The 27,609-nt window shown below is 37.1% G+C and overlaps 1 protein-coding gene across 1 annotated transcript in view; it reads left to right on the top strand.

Moving 5' to 3' along the window:
- The first annotated feature begins 2,106 nt into the window (after window positions 1-2,106).
- The window catches only part of rfc1.L (replication factor C subunit 1 L homeolog), a 42,590-nt gene continuing 17,087 nt past the window's right edge, over window positions 2,107-27,609 (top strand). The window contains exons 1-10 of the mRNA XM_018229167.2: window positions 2,107-2,273; window positions 8,258-8,374; window positions 9,023-9,098; window positions 9,809-9,928; window positions 17,080-17,297; window positions 19,586-19,663; window positions 22,743-22,814; window positions 24,511-24,607; window positions 25,806-26,098; window positions 26,311-26,415. Of these exons, the coding sequence (XP_018084656.1) occupies window positions 2,271-2,273; window positions 8,258-8,374; window positions 9,023-9,098; window positions 9,809-9,928; window positions 17,080-17,297; window positions 19,586-19,663; window positions 22,743-22,814; window positions 24,511-24,607; window positions 25,806-26,098; window positions 26,311-26,415 (1,179 nt within the window). The 5' untranslated portion in view covers window positions 2,107-2,270. The remainder of the gene's footprint in view (window positions 2,274-8,257; window positions 8,375-9,022; window positions 9,099-9,808; window positions 9,929-17,079; window positions 17,298-19,585; window positions 19,664-22,742; window positions 22,815-24,510; window positions 24,608-25,805; window positions 26,099-26,310; window positions 26,416-27,609) is intronic.

Below are 27,609 nucleotides of genomic sequence, written 5' to 3'. Positions count from 1 at the left end.
ATTATAGACCAACCTTCTTTTTCTGATGGATAATTCGTGATGACCCCTAAGCTTAGCTTCTCAACAGCTGCTCAGAGCCCACTGAGCATGTGAGTGTCACAGACACGCCTACCAAAATCAAAGATGGGAAACTCCTGTGACAACTTTGAAGGCCTGGTTCATTACTATTATAGAGATGCTGAGCCATCAGGCTGCTTCAATACAATCATTATATAATATGACACGTCTATCCATATTAATTTTTAGGGTTTAATTTTAAAGGAACAGTTCAGTGTAAAAATAAAAACTGGGTAAATAGATAGGCTGTACAAAATAAAAAATGTTTCTAATATTGTTAGTTAGCCAAAAATGTAATGTATAAAGGCTGGAGTGACTGGATGTCTAACAGAACAGAACACTACTTCCTGCTTTTCAGCTCTCTTGGTTTCCACTGATTGGTTACCAGGCAGTTGAGGGGGGCCACATTGGTCATAACTATTGCTTTTGAATCTGAGCTGAATGCTGAGGATCAATTACAAACTCAACAGTTATGTCCCATGTGGCTCCCCTTAAAGTCACTGACCAACTCGGAGTTAGAGAGCTGAAAAGCAGGAAGTTCTGTTTTGTTCTGTTCTGTTCGACATCCAGTCACTGCAGCCTTTATACATTACATTTTTGGCTAACTAACTATATTAGAAACATTTTTATTTTGCACAGCTATTAACCCAGTTTTTATTTTTACACTGAACAATTCCTTAAAGTATCCATTTTATAGGGGAAATACCATGCTGCTTGCTAGTTTAAGAAGCAACAATTTAACAAACTGTATATCAGAACTGTGAAAGCCCTTTTTTGTACTCAGGATGACAGACCATACAAAGTATGTACTATGCTTCAAAATTCCTATAAAAATCTCCAGTGCAATATACAGACGCTCATGACCCACTAGAGTGAGATTGAAGATAGTGTTCTATAACTTAGGTTGCACTTGGGTCGTATCATAGGTTATCAAGCCTAGTTGTTTATGTATGGTGCCCCACTGTACCTTACCGATATATCCATGTACCATAGCTATTATGGAGCATCTAAAGATGACATTTTATAACCTGCCTGATTCCAAAACCAATTAATAGCTATGGTACATGGATATATCGGTACGGTTCAGTGGGGCGGCATACATAAACAACTAGGCTTGATAACCTATGATAAGACCCAAGTGCAACCTAAGTTATAGAACACTATCTTCAATCTCATGGTGCATTGTGCTTCAACCATGGGAACAATAGGAAGGTGGCCATAATGTGTGTGTGTGGCTCCTAATAAGCTCTCTCTCCATTTGGCCTGTGAGATGAACAACGTATGTCCATCTTTAAGCCTATGTAAAAGGGATTCCCCTATTAAATGAGAAGTAGAGAGATAAAGTGCCACTTCTGTCTCGTGCCAGCAACTCCCAGCTCACGTATGCCAAGGTGTAAGGTCATAACAAAGCTGGGGAGTCCTGATCATGTCAGTGCACCTGCATCAACGTTATCGTGCTCATACACACTGTACTATGGACGTGATAGCATTCTGGGTGTAAAATTTAAATATTTAAACACCCAACAATGCCGGCTCTTGCTCGGATCCTTGCAGTGGACCTAAAGACGGACAAACACAGGCCCAGACTGGCAACCAGTGGATTGTGACAAATGCCAGAGGGGCTGCTGTAAGATACTATTGACAGTCATTATTTACTGAGCTGGGGAACTGTTTGGGCCTCTGTGTACCTGAAATACTGGGACCTATATTGATTCTCAGAGTGAGGCAAACAGTAAGTCATACATCAGACCCCAAAACCAACCTTTAAAGCAAGAGTCTGCTGTGTGTTGTTTATGTGACTACCATAGAAGTAACTACAGAGAAAGTAGACCCAGCTCTTTGGTATTACCCGACCTGACAGCACACTGTTTATACTGTTTATACTAAGCCTTAAAGTAAAATCACACAGTTATTAAACAGTCTTTTATTAGACTTGACTCTGCTGGCAGCTCTCCAGCTTTCTGATCAAAGCACAGTTATTATCGTTCGGATTCTGAGAGTTGTACTTGAGAGGAACCATCAACACACGGTTCCAAACATTCTACCCTGCGCTTGTTTCCACGTGAGCCAGTCCGGGCTCGCACAAGTGACGTATAGAGGAAGGGGCGCGGCTAAGGTTTGCAGCGCAGCGCCTGAACTGTGAGAGTTGGCGCCAAGCGTTGGGTGCAAGTGGATCTCGCTGGCGGGAGAGCGGGAAGGTTCGGCTTGGAGTGATGGTAAGGAAGCACAGGGACCCCGCTCTATGCAGGATCTAGGTTGCTAGGGGATGCGTTGCGTGGTGATGCGGCCTGTTCTATTCTGGTGCAGCGGGGCAGGGGTACAGTGTGCGTGCAGGGCAAGTGATGTACCACCAGATAACTGTCACTCAATGACAACTTCCAGAGTCGTGCTGGGGGCATTTCAGTAGCTGGAGGGAGTCCCTAACTTGCCCTCTCACTACTGCCCCTTTCCATAGGCCCTTCCTATTGCATTCACTCCCCCAACAGTCCTTCCTTGCCCCCAGCCTCACTTATCTTCCCCTGAGGCAATAGTGTGTTTATTTGCCAGACCCCCCCCCCCCCCAGATAATGGTACAGTCACTAGGCCCTAAAGTACAATCCTATTAGGGGCCCATGTAGGCATATTTAATTAAATGGCCGGTCAGTCTGGGCTCATAGAAGTAACTATCTTCTTCCTCTATTATTCCTCCTCCCCCCAGCATCACAGGGGCTGTTGGGAGAAGTAGTTAATAACACAAAGGCCAAATTATATTGTGAATAAGTTTTACCTCCGCAACCAGTACAACTGCAGCTTCTGTACAAGTCAAACCGCTCGTATCCTTCCAGCAGGCTTTGGCTTGTCCATGATTGGGGGAGAAATATGGTTACCTTACACTTCTTGTGTTGCCCCCCACCCCTAGAATAGAATTAAAATACCAGTCGTCCAGCAGTGATGGGTTGGTTATGGCACACACGGTGTATTCATGAATTAGTGAGCGGAGAGCTGATGTATTTGCTTAGGTGCTGTACAAGAAGAGAAACCATAGTAATCAGATGTTTGGCATTGGTAATCTCAGGAGCTGACAACCTGCAACTCTCGGAATGTTGCTAAACTGCAATTCTCACCATCAGTCCAACACATGAAGGAGATGATGCCGGGTGCAGATAGTCAGCTGGATCGTGGAGCAAATGAAGGAATCCACATTGCACTTCCATTGGGCTTGGCCAATCAGTGGTAGAGGCTGGCTACCATAGGCCATGTACCAAGTTCACATGTGCAGGATTGTGCAAAAAAAAAAAAATGACTGGGACAGTTACTATCTGGGCCCATTCACCACTTAAAGGAACAGTAAGTGGTTACTATTCCTTTAATTATGCAAAACTACAATTCCCATAGCAGTGCACATAGCTCATGGCTTTACTTAGAACCTGCGCATAGTTAGTATAGGGCATCCAGATCCCAGGGGCATTGTGGGTAACTGTCCTTTCTTGGCCATATCACTTAATGCTTAAAGGAATTGTTTAGTATAAAAATAAAAACTGGGTAAATAGACTGCAAAATAAAAAATGTTTCTAATATAGTTAATTAGCCAAAAATGAAATGTATAAAGGCTGGAGTGACTGGATGTCTAACATAATAGCCAGAAAACTACTTCCTGCTTTTCAGCTCTCTTGGTTTCCACTGATTTTATACCAGGCACTAACCAATCAGAGACTTAAAGGAGTGGTTCACCTTCAAGGAAACTTTTAGTATGCTATAGAATGACCAATTGGTTTTCATTATTTATTTTTTATAGTTTTGATTTTTTCTTTTGACTTTTTGCAGCTTTCAAATGGGCTTCACTGACCCCTTCTAAAAACAAATGCTCTGTAAGCCTACAAATGTATTGTTATTGCTACTTTTTATTACTCATTTTTCTGTTCAGGTCTCTCCTATTCATGTGCCAGTCTCTTATGCAAATCAATGCATGGTTGCTAGGGTAATTTGGACCATAGCTACCAGATTGCTTTAAATGCAAATTATAGAGCATCTGAATAAAAAGCTAAATAATTTAAAAACCTTAAATAATAAAAAATGAAGACCAATTGCAAATTGTCTCAGAATGTCTCTGGATGCTATGCTAGACATCTGCTCACTCCAGCCTTTATAGAATACATTTAACTATATTAGAAACATTTTTAATTTTGCACAGCCTATCCGTTTAACCAGTTTTTATGACCATATAAAACTTTTAATAGCCTCATATTGGGGGTACTTTGTTTTTTTTTTTTTTATAATACACAAATTTCAGTGAATCCTGTGACAGAAATTACATCAGAATTCACCGTTTATAACTGATGATAAATATAATTTGCAAGATATTCATAGCTTTTGTGTATTTTTTTTAATATATATATCACACACACACACACACACACACACACTCTCTTTTTTCATACCTCAACTCTACTAGAAAATCATGTACGGTAAACATTAAACCCAATAGGCTGGTTTTGCTTCCAATAAGGATTAATCATATCTTCATTTGAATCAAGTACAAGCTACTGTTTTATTACAGAGAAAAAGGAAATCATGTTGAAAAATTAAAATTGGGATAACATGGAGTCTATAGGAGATGTCCTTCCTGTAATTTGGAGCTTTTAACAAGTTTCTGGATAACGGATCATTATATAGATAGAGAGAGATAGAGAGAGATAGAGAGAGATAGAGAGAGATAGAGAGAGATAGAGAGAGATAGAGAGAGATAGAGAGAGATAGAGAGAGATAGAGAGAGATAGAGAGAGATAGAGAGAGATAGAGATAGATAGATATAGAGATAGATAGATAGATGATAGATAGATAGATAGAGATATAGAGAGAGAGAGAGAGAGAGAGAGAGAGAGAGAGAGAGATACTAGTGCTTACAGTGGCGCATGTGCACTGATGTGACAATGTGGTTTGTGTGGGCTGCTGGCACCATAACTGAGTAATACCACAACAAATCTACAGTATGTTACAGATAAGGAAGATAGACAGGAGACCTGTAATAATATTTCTGCAGGGAATAGCAACATGTAATGAACATATCCATCAGAGCTGAAAATGATGGCTCCTTCTGGTGTGGATGATGCATGGGTCTGTAAGGAGAATTAAGAAAGAACCTATTTTTTCATGCAGACACATTTTAGAGCAGCACCAAAGCTAAATTTCAAGGCCAAATGTCTGATACAAATACGTATAGAGTGTGTGTTTGTGTCACAGGAGCATAAGTGGTGCTTGTTTTGCATGGCGAGGATATAACTGTGGTTAATATGAAAGGGAAGTACTAATTCTAATGACTTTCCCTTTTTCACATTTAGTACTCCATCACTTTTTGTGTCACTGGAGATTCTCGTTGTTATGGTGCATTAGACCTGGGGTCAGATGTGCAGATATTCACCTTGTATCTTTTCTTGAGGTTTTTCAGCTGATCAGTGAGTGAGTGGACATACTGCATGCTTAAAGGAACAGTAAGACCAACAAATGAAAGTGTATTCATTTAATTAAAATATAATGCACTGTTGTGCCGCACTGTTAAAACTGGTGTGTTTGCTTCAGCAACTCTACTATAGTTTATGTAAACTAACTGCTGTGTAGCCATGGGGGCAGCCATTCAAAGCTGAAAAATGAGAAAAGGCACAGGATACACAGCAGGTAACAGATAAACTCGGTAGTATACAATGGGATTCTATTTAGCTTATCTGTTATCTACTATTTGGCTTGTGCTTGAATGGCTACACAACAGCTTGTTTATATAAACTAATTGTGTTTCTGATGCAAACACCCCAGTTTGACCAGTGCAGGGCAACACTACATTATTTATTCATTACTTAAAACACTTTAATTTTTTGATGTTACTGTTCCTTTAAAGCAGGAGTGGCCATACTTTACTAATGCGAGGTCTACTTTTAGTCATGATTTCCCATTACGATCTACATCCATAAAAGCTTTGTTAGCATTCTGTTCCATGGAAAATATTACTTAAATATTGATTTATATCTTTGATATAAATGATTTATGAAAAATGAATATTTAACAAAAAACTATTTTTTTATGTAACCTTAACATAATAAATATGTGAATGTGTGATTTAGACAAGCTGTTTGTTGACAGTATCTTGAGATCTACTGATCACCAGCTAAAGGTCTACTGGTAGAACCCGATCTACCTTTTGGGCAGCCCTGCTTTAAAAGGCTGGTTCTCCTTTAAAGGGGTTGTTCACCTTCCAACACTTTTTTTCAGTTCAGTTGGTTTTGGATTGTTCAGCAGAAATAAAGGATTTTCCAATTACTTTCTGTTTTCTGTGTGACCTTTTTTCTAATATTGAAGTGTAAAGTGTCATTTTTCACCTTCTAAAGGAGCTCTGGGAGAGGGGTCACTGACCCTGTAAACTGTTCTATAAGTGATACATTTAGTTGATACATTTCTTATGTTTGTCCTTGCTGAGCAGAATCCCTGAGTTTCATTACAGGCAACTGTTAGAATTGATACAATAGTTGCTAATACTCCAGAGATGCTGCTGAGAAATGTTGCAAAATTGTAACTGTTAGAGTCTGCACCAGAATTACTGAGCTGCCAGACTCAAACACCAGAGACATGAACATTAAACTTAGATTTTGGAAAAACGATAAAAAAAATGGAAAGTAATTGAAAAAAGTGTTTTCTGGTAAAAAAAAAATGTAACTGAAAAAAGTGTTTGAAAGGTCAACAACCCCTTTAAGTTAACGTTCAGTATGTTTTCGTTTTTTAAATAGTTGCCTTTTTCTTCTGAATTTCCAGCTTCCAAATGGGGGTCACTGACCCCATCTAAAAAATAAACATGCTCTGTAAGCATGTTATTGCTACTTTTTATTACTCATTTTTTAATTGACTGAAATTGCAATTTGTAAAGGGCAAACTCCTTATTTTAATTAATTGGAAGAACTGGGGTACACATGCATATGATACTTTGCCAGGCTCCAGCTGGCAGATAATACGTTTAATTAAATGATCTGTTCAGCAGTGGGAACTAAGTGATAATTGTTAAAAATTTTTTTATTTGTTTTTAAAATAACCACAAAGTAACTGAAATCATTAGTGACTTTTGCATACATTTTTGATACAGGTATGGGACCTGTTATGCAGAATGCTCGGGACCTGGGGTTTTCCTGATAACGGATCTTTCCATAATTTGGAGCTTCATACTTTAAGTCTACTAGAAACTCATCTAACATAAAATAAACCCAATAGGCTGATTGTGCCAATACGGATTAATTATATATTTGTTTGGCTCAAGTACAAGCTACTGTTTTATTATTACAGAGAAAAAGGAAATCATTTTTAAAAATGTGGATTATTTGGATAAGATGAAGTCTGTGAGACGGCCTTTCTGTAAAGTCTGAGCTTTCGGCATAACGGGTTTCCGGTTAACAGATCCCATGTAGTTCTGAAGAAAATTACATAAATAGACAGAAAGCAACATCCCCATTCATATAGTGCTATACTTGCTCTGCTCAAGCAGGTGCCTGACCTATATATAGCAGATAAAGCGCATGCTTCCTGTTTATATGTTCTGCTGTTGGTAAAACATCTGTTATAAGGGTGGCCCCCCGTATATACAACATGTTGGAGAATCGAAACGTGGTTCAGGAGCATTGCAATATTGCTGTACAAAGAAATAAGCCCATTATACTTTGAAAATATTTGTTTGCTGGTTCTGCTGTCCATTATAATTTCTGATTATAGATGTTGCTTGTATCATGTGATTCATTGCAACATGCCTATAATAAGAAATACAGTGCACCCAAAGTCTGACTCAGGCCTGGACTGGCAATATGTGGGTTCTGGCAAATGCCAGAGTGGCTGCTGTAAGGTGCCATAGAAAGTCCGTATTTAGTGGGCTGTTTGGGCCTCTATGTGGGCTGATGGTCCTCTGTGTACCTGAAATGTCAGGGCCTATTTTAATTTTCAGTCCGGACCTGCTCTGACTCCCTGTTTTCCCATGCACTGCAATTTCTAGCATCCTACAACAATAAAAAAAAAAAACAACTTCTGATTATTTTATATTCAGTACTTCAGCGGTATGCTTTATCTTACGAGCAAAGCCTCTGAAGAACACCTGCATCCGCTTGTCATGTAAAATAAAATTGGGTCATGTGGCTAAAACATAGAAACACCTGTTTATTAATCATGTTCCCCCCACTTTTTTTTTGTGCTTTACAAGGATATCCGAAATTTTTTTGGGGTTAAACCAGTTGCGAAGAAACATGGGACCGAAAAAACAGACATAAAAGAGAAAAAGAAAAGTCCAGAAGCGAAAAAGAAACCGAAAGACAGTAAAGTAAGTGATACTTTTTGTGTTCTCTAATTTCATACCCAAGGATTCATTTATGTGATTTTACGACTATAACTAAACTAATGATCTATCAGTCACAGTACGACATTGGATAAGGGATATTTTTATATTAGCCAGTTTCTTTGTATGTTATAGAATGACTTAGCAACCTTTCAATTGGTCTTATTTTTTCTTTCTTCTGACTCTCTTCAGCTTTCAAATGGGGGGTATTGTTATTGCTTTTTATTACTCCAGTTATATAGGTACACCACTTCAAAGCATTCCATCTGCAATTTTAAAGTCTTTGTCAGACTTGGGTCGGAAAATTGCTGCGTGTTGTATTTGGATTGTGAACAATCTGGTTTGATTTCTTTTTTTTTTCCTCTCCCTTCTTGGCTAATTCATGCCATGCTTTAGTTTTCCTTTAAATGGCCTGAAACAGATTAATACCTTATGGTATGTTTCTCAAACTGTTGAGCTCAGTTCTTAATGAAGGGGTGCGCTTTGTATTGTAGTGTCCTTAATAATATATACTATGACAAACATTATTACATGTGCAAAAAAAGAAAAAAAACTAAACTTGAGCCTGAACACATAATAAAGGGGTAAGATAGTAGCGTCCCTTTAATTTCTGAGGGCACATTTTTTTATCAGGTAAAAAGTCCCAGTAGTGATGACAGCTTGAAGGGTATGAATGTGAAGAAGAAGAAAAGGATCATCTATGACTCTGGTAAGTGTCTTATGAGTTGAATAGATTATTGGTTTAGTCTTACAAATACTCTCACATGTAGGCCAGTATTTATCAGCAGCCAGTTTAGCCAGTTGGATATTTTGGACAGAGGGAGGAAGGCAGCACACTTATGTCACGTGATGATTTTTTTGCCGGTTGGGGAAAAAAAAAACGGTCACTGATGAATTTGCCTTATTTTTTAAGAATTAAATTAAATTTTTTTGTTACGCTACCGTTTATGTTATTATAGATGACTTTTGGACAAGTGCTAAGTATTTCTCTTTAGTTTCAATGAACTGTCCAAATTTGTAGAATTCTACCAGTATAGTGTGGCTATTTTTTTTTTTTTTTTTTTTTTTTTTTAATATATCTTTGCTCACGTGTAAAAAATGACCAGAAACCGTTTATTTCAGCAATTTTGCCATTTTTTCTCCTGTCACTCGTTGTATTACAAACCATACTTTTGACTCTGTCATGTAAGTAGTGATTTATTTTCCTATAAGTATTCTATTCAGTTTATGCTTTCAGAGGGTGAGTGCCTATTGGAATCACACTTTGCCCTGTGTTTTGTTTTTTGGATTCAGCTTTGAAGTGGCTTCAGCAGATCAAACATGTAGTCTTTCAGGGCACTTTGTCTTACATGAACTGCAACAGAATGTAGTGTTCAGATAGAAATGCCATATCAACAACCTAAATACTTTACTCTGCAGATGCAGAAGAGGAAAGTCCACCAGTGAAAAAAGCAAAAAAGCCATCTGAAAAATCCCCACCTCTGCCAAGGCCCCACAAGATTCGCAAACCAGACCCAGTAGTGTTTGTTTCTGACACTGGTAAGTACAAAATGTGACTCCGATTGGAAATGGATTGTCTGCACTGTCTCTGTTCTAGAGCCAAAACTTATTTTAATAATTACTTTAGGTTCCGGCATTAAAGACATTGAATAGTGAAAGTCTGAAAAAGGTAACGGAAAAGCTCAGTTCTCAGGAAACGTATTTTAATAATATTAATTTAGGCTCGGGCATTAAAGACACTGAATAGTGAAAGTCTGAAAAAGGTAATGGAAAAGCTCTGTTCTCAGGAAACTTATTTCAATAATTACTTTAGGCTCCGGCATTAAAGACATTGAATAGTGAAAGTCTGAAAAAGGTAATGGAAAAGCTCAGTTCTCAGGAAACATATTTTAATAATATTAATTTAGGCTCTAGCATTAAAGACACTGAATAGTGAAAGTCTGAAAAACGTAATGGAAAAGCTCAGTTCACAGGATATGCTGGTGAAACTAGAATCTACATCAGTGATCCCCAACCAGTGGCTCGCGAGCAATATGTTGTTCACAAACCCCTTGGATGTTGTTCCCAGTGGCCTCAGAGCAGCTGCTTATTTTTGAATTCCTGGCTTGGAGGCAAGTTTAGGTTGCTTAAAAACAAGGGAAGACCAAATGGAATCCGAATCCTAATTTGCATATTCAAATTAGGAGCGAGAAAGGAAACGTTTTTTACTTCCTTGTTTTGTAACGAAAAGTCATGTGATTTCCCTTCCCTCCCCTAATTTTCATATGTAAATTAGGATTTGGATACCTTATGGCCATGCACAAGGATTCAACCGAATTCTGCTGAAAAAAGAAGTACCCTGGCAGAATCCCAAACCGAATCCTGGATTCAGTAATGAAAACAAGATGTACTGCCAAACAGTAGGCTACCAGTCCACATAGGGGCTACTAAGCAGCCAATCACAACCGTTATTTTGAACCCCTCCAGAATGATTTTCACGCTTGTGTTGCTCTGTCAAGTTTTTTTTTTTTATTTTGAGTGCAGTTCATGGGTACAAAAGGTTGGGGATCCCTGAGCTACATGAAAGAGCACAGACAGAGTGGGATACACACTAGTGCTGGTGAAAAGTTGCACTCCCAGCACCGTAGTATGCCACCCATGGGCTGGAACATACAATAATCCTCTATGTTCATTGAAACAAGTAAGTACTGGTACATCATATGTACATATGCAAACATGTACTGGTGTTCCAACATAAATGGGTATTTATGGGTGCTCATGTAATATGAGGTTTCTGCTGAGCACCTCTCAAACACACAATTAAAGACAGTGTAATATAGCGTATTAAAGGGATGGTTAACCTTTTAGTATGTTATAGAATGGCCTATTCTAAGCAATGTTTCAATTGGTCTTCATGATTTATTTTTTTATAGTTTTTGAATTATTTGCCTTCTTCCAGCTTTCAAATGGGGGTCACTCGCCCCATCTAAAAACAAATGCTTTGTAAGGCCACAAATGTATTGTTGTTGCTACTTTTTTAATTGGTGCTCTCCCCTATTGATATTCGTGTCTTATTCAAATCAATGCACTGTTGCTAGGGGAATTTGGACCCTAGGAAACCGGATTGCTGAAATTACAAACTGGAGAACTGCTGAATAAAAAGCTAAATAACTTCAAAAACACAAATAATACAAAATGAAAACCAATTGCAAATATCACTCTCTACATCATACTCAAATTATATTTAAAGGTGAATAATCCCTTTAAGGTAATAACCATGTAAAATTTCAGTTGCCTCCTCTGAAGACTGAACAGAGCTCACCTCATATCATCATTGTGTAGATTATTTCAGGCTAAAGAGATTTTTATATATTGTATCTCTTCTTTTTAACCAGTTTGTACAATTTTTATTTTTGTGATTCCCCCCCCCCCCTAATCAGCGCAACCCTGAGCCGTGTCTTTGTTTAGATTATACTTCCCTGCGGTGCTGCAAGAGCAACATGTAATATTGTTTTTGTCTGATGTCCCAAATAAAACGGCTGCCCGATGTCGCTTCTGTTTTAGATTGGATTAAAATGAGATTGTAGTTAATGAGGACAGAATCCTTTCATCCACTTAGTACCATTTATTACTGTAATGCTTTCCATGCCAAGCAACCAGTTAGTGATGACAGCCGTCACATATATTCTCTGGAAGTTCTGACGCCAATCAACTCAGAAAGCCACGTTATCTTAATTGCTCAGTGTTTCTGTTTACTCTCTTTCAATTATTTGGTTTGCCATTTAATGAGATGATAGCAAATATAACTGTGTAAATTTGGAAATATTAATGGAACATGGACATGTTGAATAATTAACAATTATATATGTGTATACCGGTATAGTATCCCTTATACGGAAACCCAATATCCAGAAAGCTCCGAATTACGGAATGGCTGTCTCCCATAGACTCCATTTTATCCAAATAATCCAAATGTTTAAAAAGTATTTCCTTTTCCTCTGTAATAATAAAACAGTAGTTTGTACTTGATCCCAACTAAGGTATAATGAATCCTTATTGGAAGCAAAACCAGCCTATTGGGTTTATTTCATGTTTAAATGAATTTCTAGTAGACTTAAGGCACGAAAACCCAAATTACGGAAAGATCCGTTATCCCCAGGTCCCGAGCATTCTGGATAACCGGTCCCAGAATACTCGAGACCTCTCTCTTTCTCAAAAAATTTTTCAACTTTTTTTCAACCAAAACTGTCAAATTCGACTAGGGAATTGTTAAAAATAGGTTTGATATTTTTTTTTTTTAAATTCAATTTTCAAGATCTATCATACTCTGGCCCTTTAAGAACTTGAATTTGACTTTGAATAAATTTCGATTGGTCAAATTTTGAGATCATGGGAGTTTAGGGGAGTTTTTAAAAACTCCCATGAATTCGAAATTCTACCTTTGATAAATGATCTGTTAGGGGGTTATTTACTAAAATCTGAATTCTCATAATTAAAATAAAAAAAGCTCGACCAAACTCCCATGCTTGGTTTTGGCTTAATTATTAATAAAATACCTAGATTAAATCGGATTGGGAAAAAACCCAATAAAATTGTTTTGTTTTTTTTCAGACTTTTTTCTTACAAATTTCTGGGTTTTTGGCCAAAAAAAACAAATTTATCAGATTATTGGCTAAACCCAGCGTAAACAATGATATCTTCAAATTAGGATAGGGACCTCTTTCCTTTATTTTAAAGAAATAAACACCTGTAACAGATGTCGATTCAGGTATGAGATGATTAATCCAAATAGTTCTAACCTTGGTTATTTATTGCTGTTGTGCAACAGATCAAACTGCTGTAATGTGGCCTTGGCTTCTGTTTAAATTGGCTCAATCCTTCTATTTAAACAATGCAGAAAATGTATCGTCGTTCTAAAGCTATTTTATACAATTATTTGTTTATCTTAGTGGGAGCTGCCATACTGTTGAGCAACAACTCAAAATTGATCCCTGGACCTCTCCCACTGACTTAAACAGCAAGTTGGCAGGATTTAGGTGGCAAATACGGGTTCTTAAAGGGCCAGAGTATGATAAATCTTGAAATTCCAATTCTTTTTTTTTTTTTTTTTTTTTTTTTTTTTTAAAAAACTTGAATCGAATTTGAATAACTCCCTAGTCGAATTTGACCATAAAAAACTCTTAAATTCGCAGACTCGCAGACCCTTGATAAGTCTGCCCCTTAGTATGATGTAGAGAGTGATATACTGGACAATTTGCAACTGATTTTCGTTTTCATTTCATTTTTTTTAATGTTTTTTGTTATTTAGCTTTTTATTTAGCAGCTCTCCAGTTTGCAACTTCAGTAATCTGGTTGAGTGCACATTACCCTAGCAACCATGAATTTATTTGAATAAGAGACTGGAACAGGAATAGGAGAGGGTCTGAAAAGAAAGATGAGTAATAAAAAGTAGCAATAACAATAGATTTGTAACTTTATCGAGGATTTGTTTTTAGATGGAGCCAGTGACCTTAATTTGAACGCTGGAAAGAGTCTGAAAAAGAAGGCAAATATATATATATATATATATATATATATATATATATATATATATATATATACATACATACATACATACATACATACATACATACATACATACATACATACATACATACATACATACATACATACATACATGGGAGTTTGGTATTTTTTTTTTTAAATAAAATAATGAGATAAATTCAGAGTTTATTAAATAACCCCCTTGTAGTAGAAGAAAACAACTGTCTTTCAGTAAAACGGTTTATGACACAAAGCCTGCAGGTTCTTGCAGATTGCTGAAGGGGGTGGGTAAAGGAACAGTAACATCAAAAAATGAAAGCGTTTTTCATATAAACACACTGCAGAGTAGCAATGGCGGAAATTGGAAAATGGCTCTATGGCACTTTACAACAATTACATTTTTTGATGTTACTGGTCTATTTCTTCTATTTTAGACATTGCAATTGAAAATCTATTCTAAATCTATGGAAGTTTTAATTTTTTTTTTTTTTAAGATTTCTTAAAGTTTCATAACAGTTCTTAAGTGGCATTGTCCTGCTTGCCGCCCATCAGCTTATGCTTGAGCTTAATGAAAATCTTGAATGGGTCCTGCTAAATTGTAAATTATAACTATATGATTTACACAGTTGCTTGGGACTGGTCTCATATTTTATTTTTAAAGCACGGGCATTAATGTCCTCAAATGAATTGTGTTATAACGCATCATTTAGAAAGTAGTGATGTCAGTAGAATGTATGGCTTTGCTATGTGGAATCCTGCGTTTGCACGTATGCAGCAGGATGAGTTTAGCAAGCCATGGACACTCGTATCTAGCTGATGATACAGGTGCATCGGTCAAGGCTGTCTGGCACTGGTTACAATCTTGATTATGTCGAGCCCAAGGTTAGTTTGTACTAGCTCTAGTTAGGTACACAAAGATTAAAGTGCTAATGACACCCACACATAGGAATACTAACCTGCACTACTTTCATATCTGTTCTTTTTGAAAAGCAGCTCATTCCCACAATCTGCCTCGTCTCTCTTCTTTGGAGTGATTGTGTGTGAGCCTTCCCAACAAGATGCAACACAGGGCAATTTCTAATGGTTTTCATGTCTTACTTTAAACACACAAAAAACCCTCCAAGTGATTGACTTCCAATATTTTTTATAATACAGGTAGTGATACACCGAATCGACTATACTGGATTTGGCCAAACCCCCGAATCCATCTCCAAAGATCCGGCTGAATACCGAACCGAATTCGAATCCTATTATGCATATACAAATTAGGGGTGGGAAGGGGAAAACATTTTTTACTTCCTTGTTTTGTGACAAAAACGTGATTTCCCTCTTTACCCCTAAATTTCATATACAAATCCTGGGTTCGGTGCATCCCTAAATAGAGCAGGGGGTACATCATTATAATGCACAAGTTGGGGACGTTGATTTAGCAAGGGTCGAATTTCGAATTAATTTGTTTTTTTTTGCATGAATTCAATTGTACTCGAAGTTCAATTGCTCTGAAAAAAACTTTAATGTCAGGAAGGCTGCAAACATCTCCAATTTGGTCTCTGGACCTCTCCCATTGACTTGTACATGAAATTGGCAGGTTTTAGGTGGCGAATAGTTGAATTTCAATTCTTAAAGGACCAGAGTATGATAAATCTTGAAAGTTGAACTAGAATTTTTTTTAAAAAACTCGAATCAAGTTTGGATGATTCCCTAGTCAAATTTGACAGTTTTGACCATAAAAAAAATAGAAAATCCGAATTTTCAATTTGACCCTTAAAAAATCTGCCCCTGAATGAGTCAAGTGACAGAAATGACATCACTAAGCACCGATTAAATTGGATGACGGTTTATATGGATATAATTTACAGGAAATTCATTGCTCTTGTGTATTATATAGTGAATAAAGTACCCCCTCTTGTAAAATATAAGGATTTTATAAGTTACCGAGGCGTTTCATGACCATATACATATCCATTTTATACAGGTCATGGAACTCCGAGGTAACTTCTAATATCCTCATATTTTGCAACAGGGGGTACTTTATTTATTATAATACACAAATTTCAGTGAGTCGTGACTGAAATGACATCAGAACTCACCGTTTATAACTGATGACATCAGAACTCACCGTTTATAAGGATATAATTTACAAGATATTCATGGCTTTTGTGTATTATATGATTATAATACACAAGAGTCATGAATATCTTGTAAATTATATCCTTATAAACGGTGAGTTCTGATGTCATCAGTTATAAACGGTGAGTTCTGATGTCATTTCTGTTGCATGACTCGCTAAAACTTTTGTATTATAATAAAGTACCCCTGCTGCAAAATATTAGGAAATTAGACGTCACCATGACCTTTTATATGGTCATGGAACCCTTCGGTATCCTTATATTTTACAATAGGGGGTACTTTATTCACTATATAAATTATAGGTATGGGACTTGTTAACCAAGATGTTCGGGACGTGGGTTTTTCTGGATAACAGATATTTCTGTGATTAGGATCTTCATACCTTCAAGTCAACTAGAAAATCATGTGAACATTACCGTAAATAAGCCCAATAGGCTGATTTGGCTACCAATAAGGATTAATTATATTTTATTTGGGATCAAGTACAAGGTACAGTTTTATTATTACAGAGAAAAAGTAAATCATTTTTAAAAACTTGAATTATTGAAAATGGAGTCTATGGGAGACGGCCTTTCCCTAATTCGAATCTTTCTGATAATGGATTTCCGGATAACAGATCCTATACCTGTACTGGTTTTATCTTTGTATTGATAAAGTGCTAAATGCTATTTTTAGAACTAAATTCCTTAGTTATAAGTATCATGCTGAAAAACAGCAGAAAATAGCATTTTCTGTAAAAGCATCACTTCCAGCAATTATTTAGAACTAAAACAACACAGGCCAGGTCCAAAGTACAAATGATATTTTTGTAAGCTTTAATGCATGATTATTCTAAACAAACTATTTTGCACCTCTTGTGTTTCATTACAATAAATATGTTGTAGCGCATTGTTTGCGTATTAGCTGTATATGCTTTGTATATGGACACGATTAGTGATGGCTAATTTACCAATTTTTAAAGGTAGGCGTTTGGATAGCTGTTAGAAATATAGGAATATTATAAACTTGAAGTGATTGCTATTTTTGCTGTTTTTAAGATGAGGAAGACTTTGATCAGAGAAAAAAATATCGGAAACCCAAGGAAAATGGAAGTTCAACAGTAAGTTCTGAGAGGCAGCAGGTTCCTGCCAAAGTGCCGGCACAAAGCAAGCCCATCACTCCAGAGAAAAAAATTCCTGCATCTTTGCTGGATTTCTTTGGGACGGACAGTGTGAAACGCTCAGACAAGAAGCTAGTGGCAAGCAAACGGAAAGCAGTGAGTTTTGCATGTGCAACTCTGTCCTCTGTCTGTAACAAAGCTGGTAAACCTTGTACTATAACCTGGATATTCATGCAAACTAATATTTAGCATGTGTGCACTGATCAATAAGAAGCACTCATGGGAAAACTGTAGCATCCTTTATTAGAACCACAAATCTGTGTATTCTACTGTGTTGGCTGTAGAACTAATCTGTACTGCTACAATGCTAGCCTGTTCCCATCTGATCTATCCTGGTTTAGAAATGGCCAAATTTCTTCCCTTCCTAACTTTAAATCGTCTATATCTGCCCAGAGCTGTGTAGTCCGAGTCAGGAGCCAGTTTAGGTATCTAGAGTTAGTCGCCATAAATATACTGACTCTGACTGCTAATAACTTTACATACAAGCACTGAAAATAATCAAATCAGATGTAAGAGCTTCTATGAAGGAGGATATGGCAGAAGCAATTCTGTTTCTAAGAACAATACTTTAGTTAATGTTGGATTCTATTTAACAGCTATATGCCAAGTTTAATTAATATATAAGTTGTTTTAGGTTTTCCAATTGTGCTTGGTTTATGTATTTTTACTTCGAAATGGGTTTAGAATTAACAAAGGATATGGTTTATATTTTTGAGCTTTGGCAGTAATAAAATGCCATGTGTGTTGTATACTTAGTGATACTGACACTCTAACTTGCAGTAAAGCGGGATTGAAGTCTGTCAGAGCACAAGTCACATGACTTGGGGCAGCTGGGAAATTGACAATATGTCTAGCCCCATGTCAGATTTCAAAATTGAATATAAAAAAAATCTGTTTGCTCTTTTGAGAAATGGATTTCAGTGCAGAATTCTGCTGGAGCAGCACTATTGACTGATTCATTTTGAAAAATTTTTTTTCCCATGACAGGATCCCTTTAAAAACTACTTTTTAAAATATAAATGAAAAGTTATCTATAGGTCATGGTCATCATTTTATGGTAAAAGGCCTGCTTTGAAAAGTTATTGTAACTTGAAGTTCCAAAACCTGACTTTTTTTCAACCTGTCACCTATAGCTTCTAATGCTAACGGACTACACATATGGCAGCCTCCTCACAGAGGAACATGGGTGGGGGGGGGGATCATGGGTAATGTAAAACCATCAGGCAGATACTTCTATGGCAAAATTATAAATTGCATGCATAGACAATTTTATTTAAGTTAAAAAAAAAAAGGTTTTAATTTCTGGTGTCAGTATCTCTTTAAAGGGCATGTAAAGGCAAATAAATAAGATCCCATTTTTACTTTCTTTAATGAAAAATAAATATCTCCAATATACTTTAATTAAAAAATATGTACCATTTGTATAAGAAACCTGACTTTATGCAGTGAAATTCCCCCTTCATTTACTGCTGTTGATAGGAATTGTCAGACGGTCCCTAACTGCTCTGCAGGGAAACAGTCATACTTATAAACAGCAAGGGGAGCCCCCGCCTTACTTCCCAGCCAACTCAAGCAGTCAACATGGAAATTAAATTAGGAATAGTAACTGTGTAGCCATGGGGGCATCCATTCCAGCTGCTGGGAAAAAGGAGAAAATGCACAGTTTACATAGCATGTAACAGATAAGCCCTGTCCAATACAATGGTGTTTTATCTGTTATGTGCCTTTTTCCAGCAGCTTGAATGGCTGCCCCCATGGCTTAACAGCAGCTTATTCATATAAACTGTATTCTTTCTAAAGCAAACACCCAGCTTTTACCGTGCATGCTAACAGTATATTATATGTTACTTTAAAACACTTACATTTTTTTGTGTTACTGTTCCTTTAAAAATAGAGGAGTCAGAGGTACCATAAACTGAGGAGCTTTATGTAGTGACTCCACAGCCCTGTATCTGTCAGATGCCGACCATTCCATTTCATCACCAGGTTCTCTCAAACTAATTCTAACCTGTTGGGAGGATTGTCAACACTAAACCTATTCATTTATTATTATAAATAAGTTCACTGTATCCATGTTACAAGCTTAAAGCTTGGTCCTTTCAGAAAGCTCTACCATACTAACAAGGCAGAAAGAAGGGTTGGCAAAATGCTAAAACCAGTTACTCACTACTTCCAAAGCCCATGCTTGCTTACTTTACGGTGTGCTAACTGAAGATTAAAGGGATATTGTCATGGGAAAACTTTTTTTTTCCCCAAAACACATCAGTTAATAGTGGAATTTCATGTGTTGTGTGTTTTTTTTGTTTTTTTTTTATCAAACCCAAAAGTTTGCACAAAAAGTTTTCCTCAAATAAGAAAGTACAATACTGCATTTTCCTTTACAGCCGTGCGAGAGCCCAGGAGACTCCACACAGGATGATGAGTCCATTGCCAAACAGCTGCAGCTTGAGGAAGATGCGGAGGTGAGTGTTCTGTACTTGCAGCTTTTGCATGGTGCATGCTATTCTTAAATATGCATTAAACACGAAGTGCTGTGACTAACGTTTCGGCTAGGTCCCTAGTCTTTCTCAAAGTAACAAACTAAACATTAAACCGCCTTAAATATACACTGTGGCGGGAACAAACAGCTGGTAAAAGTCACATGATCAGTAATTTAAATACTATTAGTACATTCACTTTAAATATCTAAACACAAATAAACCAAAACTAGACAATATACCGTATATATCCCCTAGTTCATTTCAATTACAGTTAAAAACAAGACATTTGTAACCACTGTTGTTTAACTATTTAGTTACTCTAACATGAAACAAATTAAGATTGTTACAATAATGTCCAAAATTTAGAGTATATTTGGCACTATGTATCAATCTACCAAACTATCATGGGCTATTGCATCCATAGTTAATTTAATTTAATTCTATTATAAAAGTTCTATTTCCCCATTCTTTGGATGCTCTCTATATGATAAGGTGTCAATGGTTGGACTATTACATATCCTTGTTAAAACACACCTGTTCCTATTTTGCTCTCTGGAGAAAGGAAACTAATCTGCACGATAATTTCGAAGGATTGGTCGGACTTCCCTAAAATTGGCAAGAAGAATCGTTGCGTCTATGGGGAGCTTTAGACATATCGTCAGACAAAACTGTGTACAAGGATACTGTGTTTTATACGTATTGGATCCATTTATAAAACCAATAGCATGCTATATGATCTCATAGGGACAAGACCAGGGTTTGGAACCCATAATTTATACAATAATATTCACATGTGGATGGTGTGGGAGTATGTCCCGCCTATAAATCTTTTATGATATAGATATCGCCCCACTTATATGAATATATGTGCAATAGCCCCATATGTGCAAGTTAAAATAACCCCGTGTCAATATTGATGATAGGAAAATGTGTGCCAATATATCAAACCTGTACGATAATTACTTACTCCCCAAACCATACCTCAGGGTAAAAAAAATCTAACTTTAAATAAGTGAAGACAATTTTTGCCAAAAAATCTAAGGATAAAAAATAAAAAAATAAAGAATTAAAAAATGCTGAAAGTCTATAAGATTATGCAACACCATGTAAGTGGTTATAACTCCCTCTATGAACAAGAAAGTTCCATTCTTTGAAGTAGTGTCCACCTATTCATCCAGTGAAATGTCAACTCATGCATGGTCTCTTTAGTGTGCACTAGCACACTCCCTAAGCAGTTTCACAAATGTGGGGAGAGAAAGTCTTCATGTGAAATCTTTGTGCAGTATTGTTACCTCCAACCGCAACCTGTCACTCAAGCGCCTTTACGAACGAGTAATGGATAATTTATTGGCACTGCACCCAGGCAAATTTAAGTAACTTTATCGAGAGTGCTGGCAACCCTTGGACATGTGTGTGTATGTACACACGCACACACCACAAAATTCACATAGACAAATACAAGAGTCCTCTGCACTCAACCTATTGATATTAAGGACATTAATTTGTGCCTTAAGCTACTAAAAATGCCCAAAACAGGGATTGTTTGTCCATATATTGCAATATATTTAAGCTGGCCAACTACGTCAAAGGCATCCCATATCTGGCCAGTCCTACGCTCAACTTGCATCTGATCCATTAAGAATTCTATTGCTTCATTATACATTTTACAGAGGGACTAATTTTTACCTGCAACTTACTAGCTGCTTTCAAAGTAAAACTCCCAAACTTGGCTGATGGCAATTATTAATCTGTCGTTATATATTCCCTGTAAAACAAATGGCCAGAGAGGAAGCTGCTGACAAGGTGTGATTTGTAACACAGAGCGAAGTTTAATAACAATAAACAGGTTATAGCTGTGTTACAAGGTTGTGTGTTCTGCCACTCTGCAGACAAGGATGGGCTCGCCGTGCTGCTAATGTGTCCGATAGTTAGAGCAGGTGAATCACACAAACAAGCTCAGAGACAAGATAACCCGTTTAGGGCTTAATGGGACTTTGAAACATTTGCAATGGATTAGCCAATACATTTAGCCCCTGGCTGGTGGATTTATTCTCGGTAGATATTGCTGTGTAAGTGTCCTCAGTAGCGGTTTAGTTGTAACGTGTTTTCTTCAGTGTGGTTAAATCACTTTGAAACACAGCATTTGCAATGGGGGACTGACTAGCATCCTCCAACTTACAGCAGAGCGTTTGTTGTTGCAGCCCAGGCCTTATAGTGTAATATCTCTACTATATTACTTTATGCAGAAATCCAAGGTATTTTGCTTCCTGATAAGCAGCTGGTTGGGACTCCATGTGGGGCTATTGCCTCTGCTTCACTAGTAAAAAGAATGATTACCTTCGCCTCAAATATTGTCATTATCTTATTAAATGAACATCTGGTACAAATGCATAATTATGTCGTTATTAAAGAGGAAATATCGCGAAAATGAAATGTAATACAAGTTTCATCACACTGAAATAAGAAACTTTCTAAATACAATCAACAAAATATTCTGCATCGTTTCTGAAATAAAAGTTTATCATCACGATCCCTCTCTCAGCATCTGTTTCTCTTCACTCTGACTTCATTCAGGAATTGTTTGTCATATATTCATTGACAGTTAGATCCAAAATATCTTATAGGTGGGCTTCCTTTCATAGCAGATGTTTCAGAGCTCACGCACATAACTGATTCCACTAAAAACAAAATCTAACAAAATAACTGCCTTTTGCACAAATTCTGCATGTAGAGAGACATGATGTCTGGTCATTTTAATAGTGAGCTCTAATACATCTTCTAGGCAAAAGGAGCCCCGCTAACCGAAACTCAATTCTTAAAATCATGTGACTTTTCATCAAAAAACCAGCAAGTCAACAATTTTTAGCCACCTCCCTGATTTGCATATGCAAATTAGGGTTCATATTCGGTTTCGTAAGTTTCCCAAACAATTTGAGGGTTCGGCTGAATCCAAAATAGTGAATTTGTTGCATCCCTGTGAAATTTTACAGATTCCTTTTATCCCAGTGGTTACATGACAGGAAAGTGAGGCCTTAGATTGTTTCTGCTTTCTTTCATTTAGCTGGAACGACAGCTTCATGAGGATGAAGAATTTGCTCGAACTCTGGCAATGTTGGATGAAACTTCAAAAAATGTAAGTTATTGATACACAGAAAATAGGTACAAGTAGAAAGGGGTAGAGCTGGGCTTGGCTGGGAATATTTTAGATATACCCATAGACAATATATTTAAAACTCTTAGAAAAAAAACCCAAAAGACATACAAGTCAAAATGTAAAGCTAGAGGTGAAACAAAATGATTGTTGTGGTTTTTTTTTGCCATTGCCCCCCCCCTATTCAAGTAGCAACAGTTTATGGAGAATGTATAATGAATGAATTAGTACCCAAGTGGGCGAAGGGCATTTATTAATTTGTCCCTTTCAATAATTCTTAAAGGGTAAGTAAACCTTAAAAATAAGTGAATGTAAAATTGATGAGGGGTCTGTTCTAAGCACTTTTGTAATGTACATTAATTTTTTCATTTATTTTTAATTCCAAGATATTAAGGGATACATGTACTGTTAACATCAATTCATTTTGTACAACAGCGCCACCAGCTGGTCAGTTTCTCACCAGTCTGACCACCAAGTAGTCAAGGAAGTTGTCAGGAGAAAGAAAGATGTTCTTCTGCTTAGGAATGATGTGAGAGTTTTTTAATTGTTTTCCTAAGCAGAAGAACATCAGAGCAGCCTCTTTCTTTCTCTTGACAACTTCCTTGATGTCATCAAGTCATTACTATTGCTTCTTTAGCCTCAAAGATACTCACTTGAAAACAGCATGTAGGACATTTCAGGCAAATGTAAGGAGGTTATTTATTAAACTCCCAATGGCAAAAACCCAAAAAATGTGTTGTTTTTTTTTTTTTTAATATATATATATATATATATATATATATATATATATATATATATATATATATATATATATATATACTATAAAATCTGAATTTTTAGTGGGGAAAAAAAACCCCCACATTTTTCGGGATTTATTATACCCCGAGGTTGAAAAACGTCTGAATCCGAAAATTTCAGTCCTGCTGAGGTTGCAAATAAGTCAGTGGGAGATGTCCCGAAGATAGCTTGATCAGCGCTGGGTTTCTTGCAATAATCCAAAGATTTTGTGGTTTTCGGGCAAAAATCTGAAAAAAAATATCAGAGTATTTGGGTGGAAAATCCTAAAAATTAGTTTTTCAGGTATTTTTCTTGCACAGCAAATTTTCGTTTAAAATGTACTGATAAATAAGGGGAAAAAATCCGTATGGATTTGGTCGGAGTAGTTTTCAGAAAATGAGATAAATTGGAACTTTGATATATGGTCCTCTATGTGTTGTGGTATTGGGATTATATGAGTTATGTGCTTAGATATATATACCCACCTCCTCTCTATTCATACACACACCAACTACTGATATGAATCTTTCGCACTGCATTTACATTACTATCCTAACCAACAGGATCAATCAAATTTGGTCTATCTTGATCTTAGAGCGTAAGCGTTTTGTGAACAGGGCCCTCCCCCTATTGTCTCGTAAGAATATCCAATTGGAACTCTGAATGAATTTTGGTGAAAAGTTTTGTCTGTATAAGTATACTGTTTGGTGCTGTACTTGTATCCCTTTACTCCATAAAGCCTCTCAGGGAGCAGTGACGCTATATAAAGAATAATATTAATAATCGGTAGTATGTTTAGCAGCTGAATTGACTTCTTGCATGCTCCTTTTATAAATTTTTATGAACACACAAGTTGTTCTGAACAAAAACTAAGGCTGTTTGATTTTGTTTTATTGTGTAGAGTCAGAAGAAAACTGGAGAGAAGCCAACATCTCTGACTTCCAAAAAAAGCCCAGTAAAGGTGGAAAAGAACGACAAACATTCCCATTCTCCCTCAGGTAAAAGATTATATTGAACTGCACATTGCTTTTGTAACTATCTGTATAAACAAAAACATTATCTCTTCAAAGTTTGTCTCTTTGTTGGTTAAGATCTCTAGTTGTGCTGCTAAGAGCATCCTATTGGCAGTAGCGGGCCAGACCCGATTCCAGGTCTCCCAGTGGTAGATCCTTAAAAAACTTTAGTAGTTCTTCTATTTACTGGGTACCTTCATAAACACAATTATACTTCTCTATAGATGAAAGGAATGCACTTTTTAAAAGATGCTCTTTGCACTACTTTCATGAAAATCTCCCTTAATAATCACCCATCTGTTGACTGCTATTTCCAAATTATGAGCAGGCCCGGACTGGCAATCTGTGAGTTCAGGAAAATGCCAGTTGGGCTGCTGTAAGAGGCTATAGACGGTCTCTGTCTGCAGGGGGCTGTTTGCAGGGGCCTTTTTTAAATCCCAGTCCAAACCTGGAGCTGAATCTGCATCTTTTAGTAGTTTGCCCTCTAGGATGTTAGCCAATAGCAGGAAACTACTGTATATTACTGCAGGTAATGTAGGTGTGTAGGCAGAACTGTGATTGGTAACTCACCTCTCAAGCTTGCCATACAAAGCAAGAATGTCACCAAATAAGCAGATCTCTCCCCAATATGCCCACCTTCAGATGTGAGATATTGGGCTGATCAAATCATAGGGTCTAGGTCCCTTAGAACTAGCCATTCTATAACATACTAAAAGTTAACCTAAAGTTGAACCACCCCTTTTAATTTGTCTCGTGTAATAAGCTTAAGGCTAATTCTGGCAAAGAACTGTTAGCACAGGCTTTCTAACAGGCTGCATTAGGCCTGAAACATTGCTGTTGTGTCCTTGGTCCAGAATTAAAAAAAACTTTACTGATACACTGGCTATATATTGGCTTAGTTTCATTGTGCTGTACATGTTTTTCTCTTATGCCTTTTAGTCTCCAACGAATCTCCAGGTTGCAGTGAACGGCCATTATGTGCTTTGTGTTTGTGGGCGAATGTACGAATGCTTGTGACAGCCACGATTGGCCCAGCACATGGGTGCCCAGATCTGCCATGATCCATTAAACTGAAGACCTTTGTGTTTATGGGCAATTTTTCATTTCCACACCCACTTCTGGCCCGCCCTCTAGGAATTACCACTAGCGATGAGCGAAATGTTTTGTTTTTTTCTTTCAACAGAGAGAGCAAACAGCTTGTCAGATGAGTGCAAGAGCAGCAAGGCAAAAGATCATACCAAAGCTGATCACAAGAGGCCCTGTTTGTCAGAATCCTCAACTGGACATGTAACAAAGTCGTCCTCCAATAAGGACTCTCCCCTGAAGACCAGCTCAAAGTTGGCTCTCATGAAACAGAAGGATGAAGCCACCAAACAAAAGTCTTCTCACCAAAAGTCTTCTCCAGAAATAAAATTCAAGCAAATTTCACCAAAGAAGGAGCAGTTCACACCAGAGAAATCGCCACAGAAAAATGAGGTAAGAATTCTTATTTCGATTGATTGATAAATCCTTGTTTATTATTATTATTATTATTTTTTTTTTGTTGCTTGTTACAAAGTTAAGTTGGCATGCCGGAATCTGATCATTATTGGAATCTTATGCTTATTGATTATCGGCAATACTGTCGCACATATCCCCCTGTTCTATTGCAGAACCTTAATAAATCCGAATATCTTTTTCTTTCAAAGTCAAGTCCTGAGGACTCTGAGAAGAAACGTGCCAATTTTAAGGCTTACCAGAATTTTCTTAATCGGGAAGGTCCAAAAGCTCTGGGCTCTAAAGAAATTCCCACAGTAAGTGATTGTTTTAATCGCTTCTATTGGTAACTTTTAACTTCTTGTTATGCAGTTTTCTATTTATATAGTGAGTGTTCCAGGCTCAGTGTTCCATCGTATTTTACGTGCGTGAGAAGCAGCACATTAAAAAGTGTATTACAGCAGGACTAAACCCTAAAAACCAACGTGGCTAGAAATGTCCTAAATTATATACTGAACTTTTTGATGCACCCTAAAGGTTCAGCATCTGTTTAGGAGTAATGATTCAGGCATTTCAAGTTTCCACAGGAGTTTGCCATCTTGGATTGTGTTAGGAGTGTCAGTGACACTGCACATGCTCAGTGGGCTTTGAGCATCTGTTGAGATTTTAGGAGTTTAGGAGTCATTGCAAATCAGCAAGCAGAAAATGAGGTTTTGCTGATGCTACCGATGCTGATTATTAAAGGAAAACGATACCCCCCAAAATGAACACTTGAGCAACAGATTTATATCATATTAAGTGACATATTAAAGAATGTTACCAAACTGGAATATATATTTAAGTAAATATTGTCCTTTTACATCTCTTGCCTTGAGCCATTTCATGATGGTCTGTGTGCTGTCTCAGAGATCACCTGACCAGAAATACGGCAACTCTTAACTGGAACAGGAAGAAGTGTTGAAGCAAAAGACACAACTTTATACTTCTTAGGTCACATGAGCCAATTAGAAGACAGTTTGATTGTGTGCACAGTGAATCCTACGATCTCAGGGGGCGGCCCTTATTTTTGAAAATTGCAATTTTCTATTTATGATTACCCAATGGCACATACTACTAGAAAAGTATATCATTATGAAAATTGTTTATTTACCTGAAGCAGGGTTTTACATATGAGCTGTTTTATGCACTATCTTTTTATATAGACCTACATTGTTTGGGGGGTATAGTTTTCCTTTAAAGTCTGATGCTAATTGTGCTGCTTACTGAGTTGCCATGTAATGAGAATCTCAATTCATTACTAATCAGCCTTGTATGGTGACTTATATTTTATGTCGGTCCCTAAGCTCAGTAAGTGACAGCAACACGGAGCATGTGCAGTGAATCAGAAGGAAAGAAGATTGGGAGCTACTGGGGCATCTTTAGAGACACCAATCTTTACTGCTAAAGGGCTAAGGTTACCTGACAGTGAACACCAAAACACAATGTGCAGTATTTTTAGTGCATTTTTTAGT

This window comes from Xenopus laevis, chromosome 1L (assembly GCF_017654675.1).
Source record: "Xenopus laevis strain J_2021 chromosome 1L, Xenopus_laevis_v10.1, whole genome shotgun sequence".
NCBI lineage: Eukaryota > Metazoa > Chordata > Amphibia > Anura > Pipidae > Xenopus > Xenopus laevis.
Note: the sequence above shows the minus strand (reverse complement) of the source record. Positions and strands in the feature narration are given on the sequence as shown.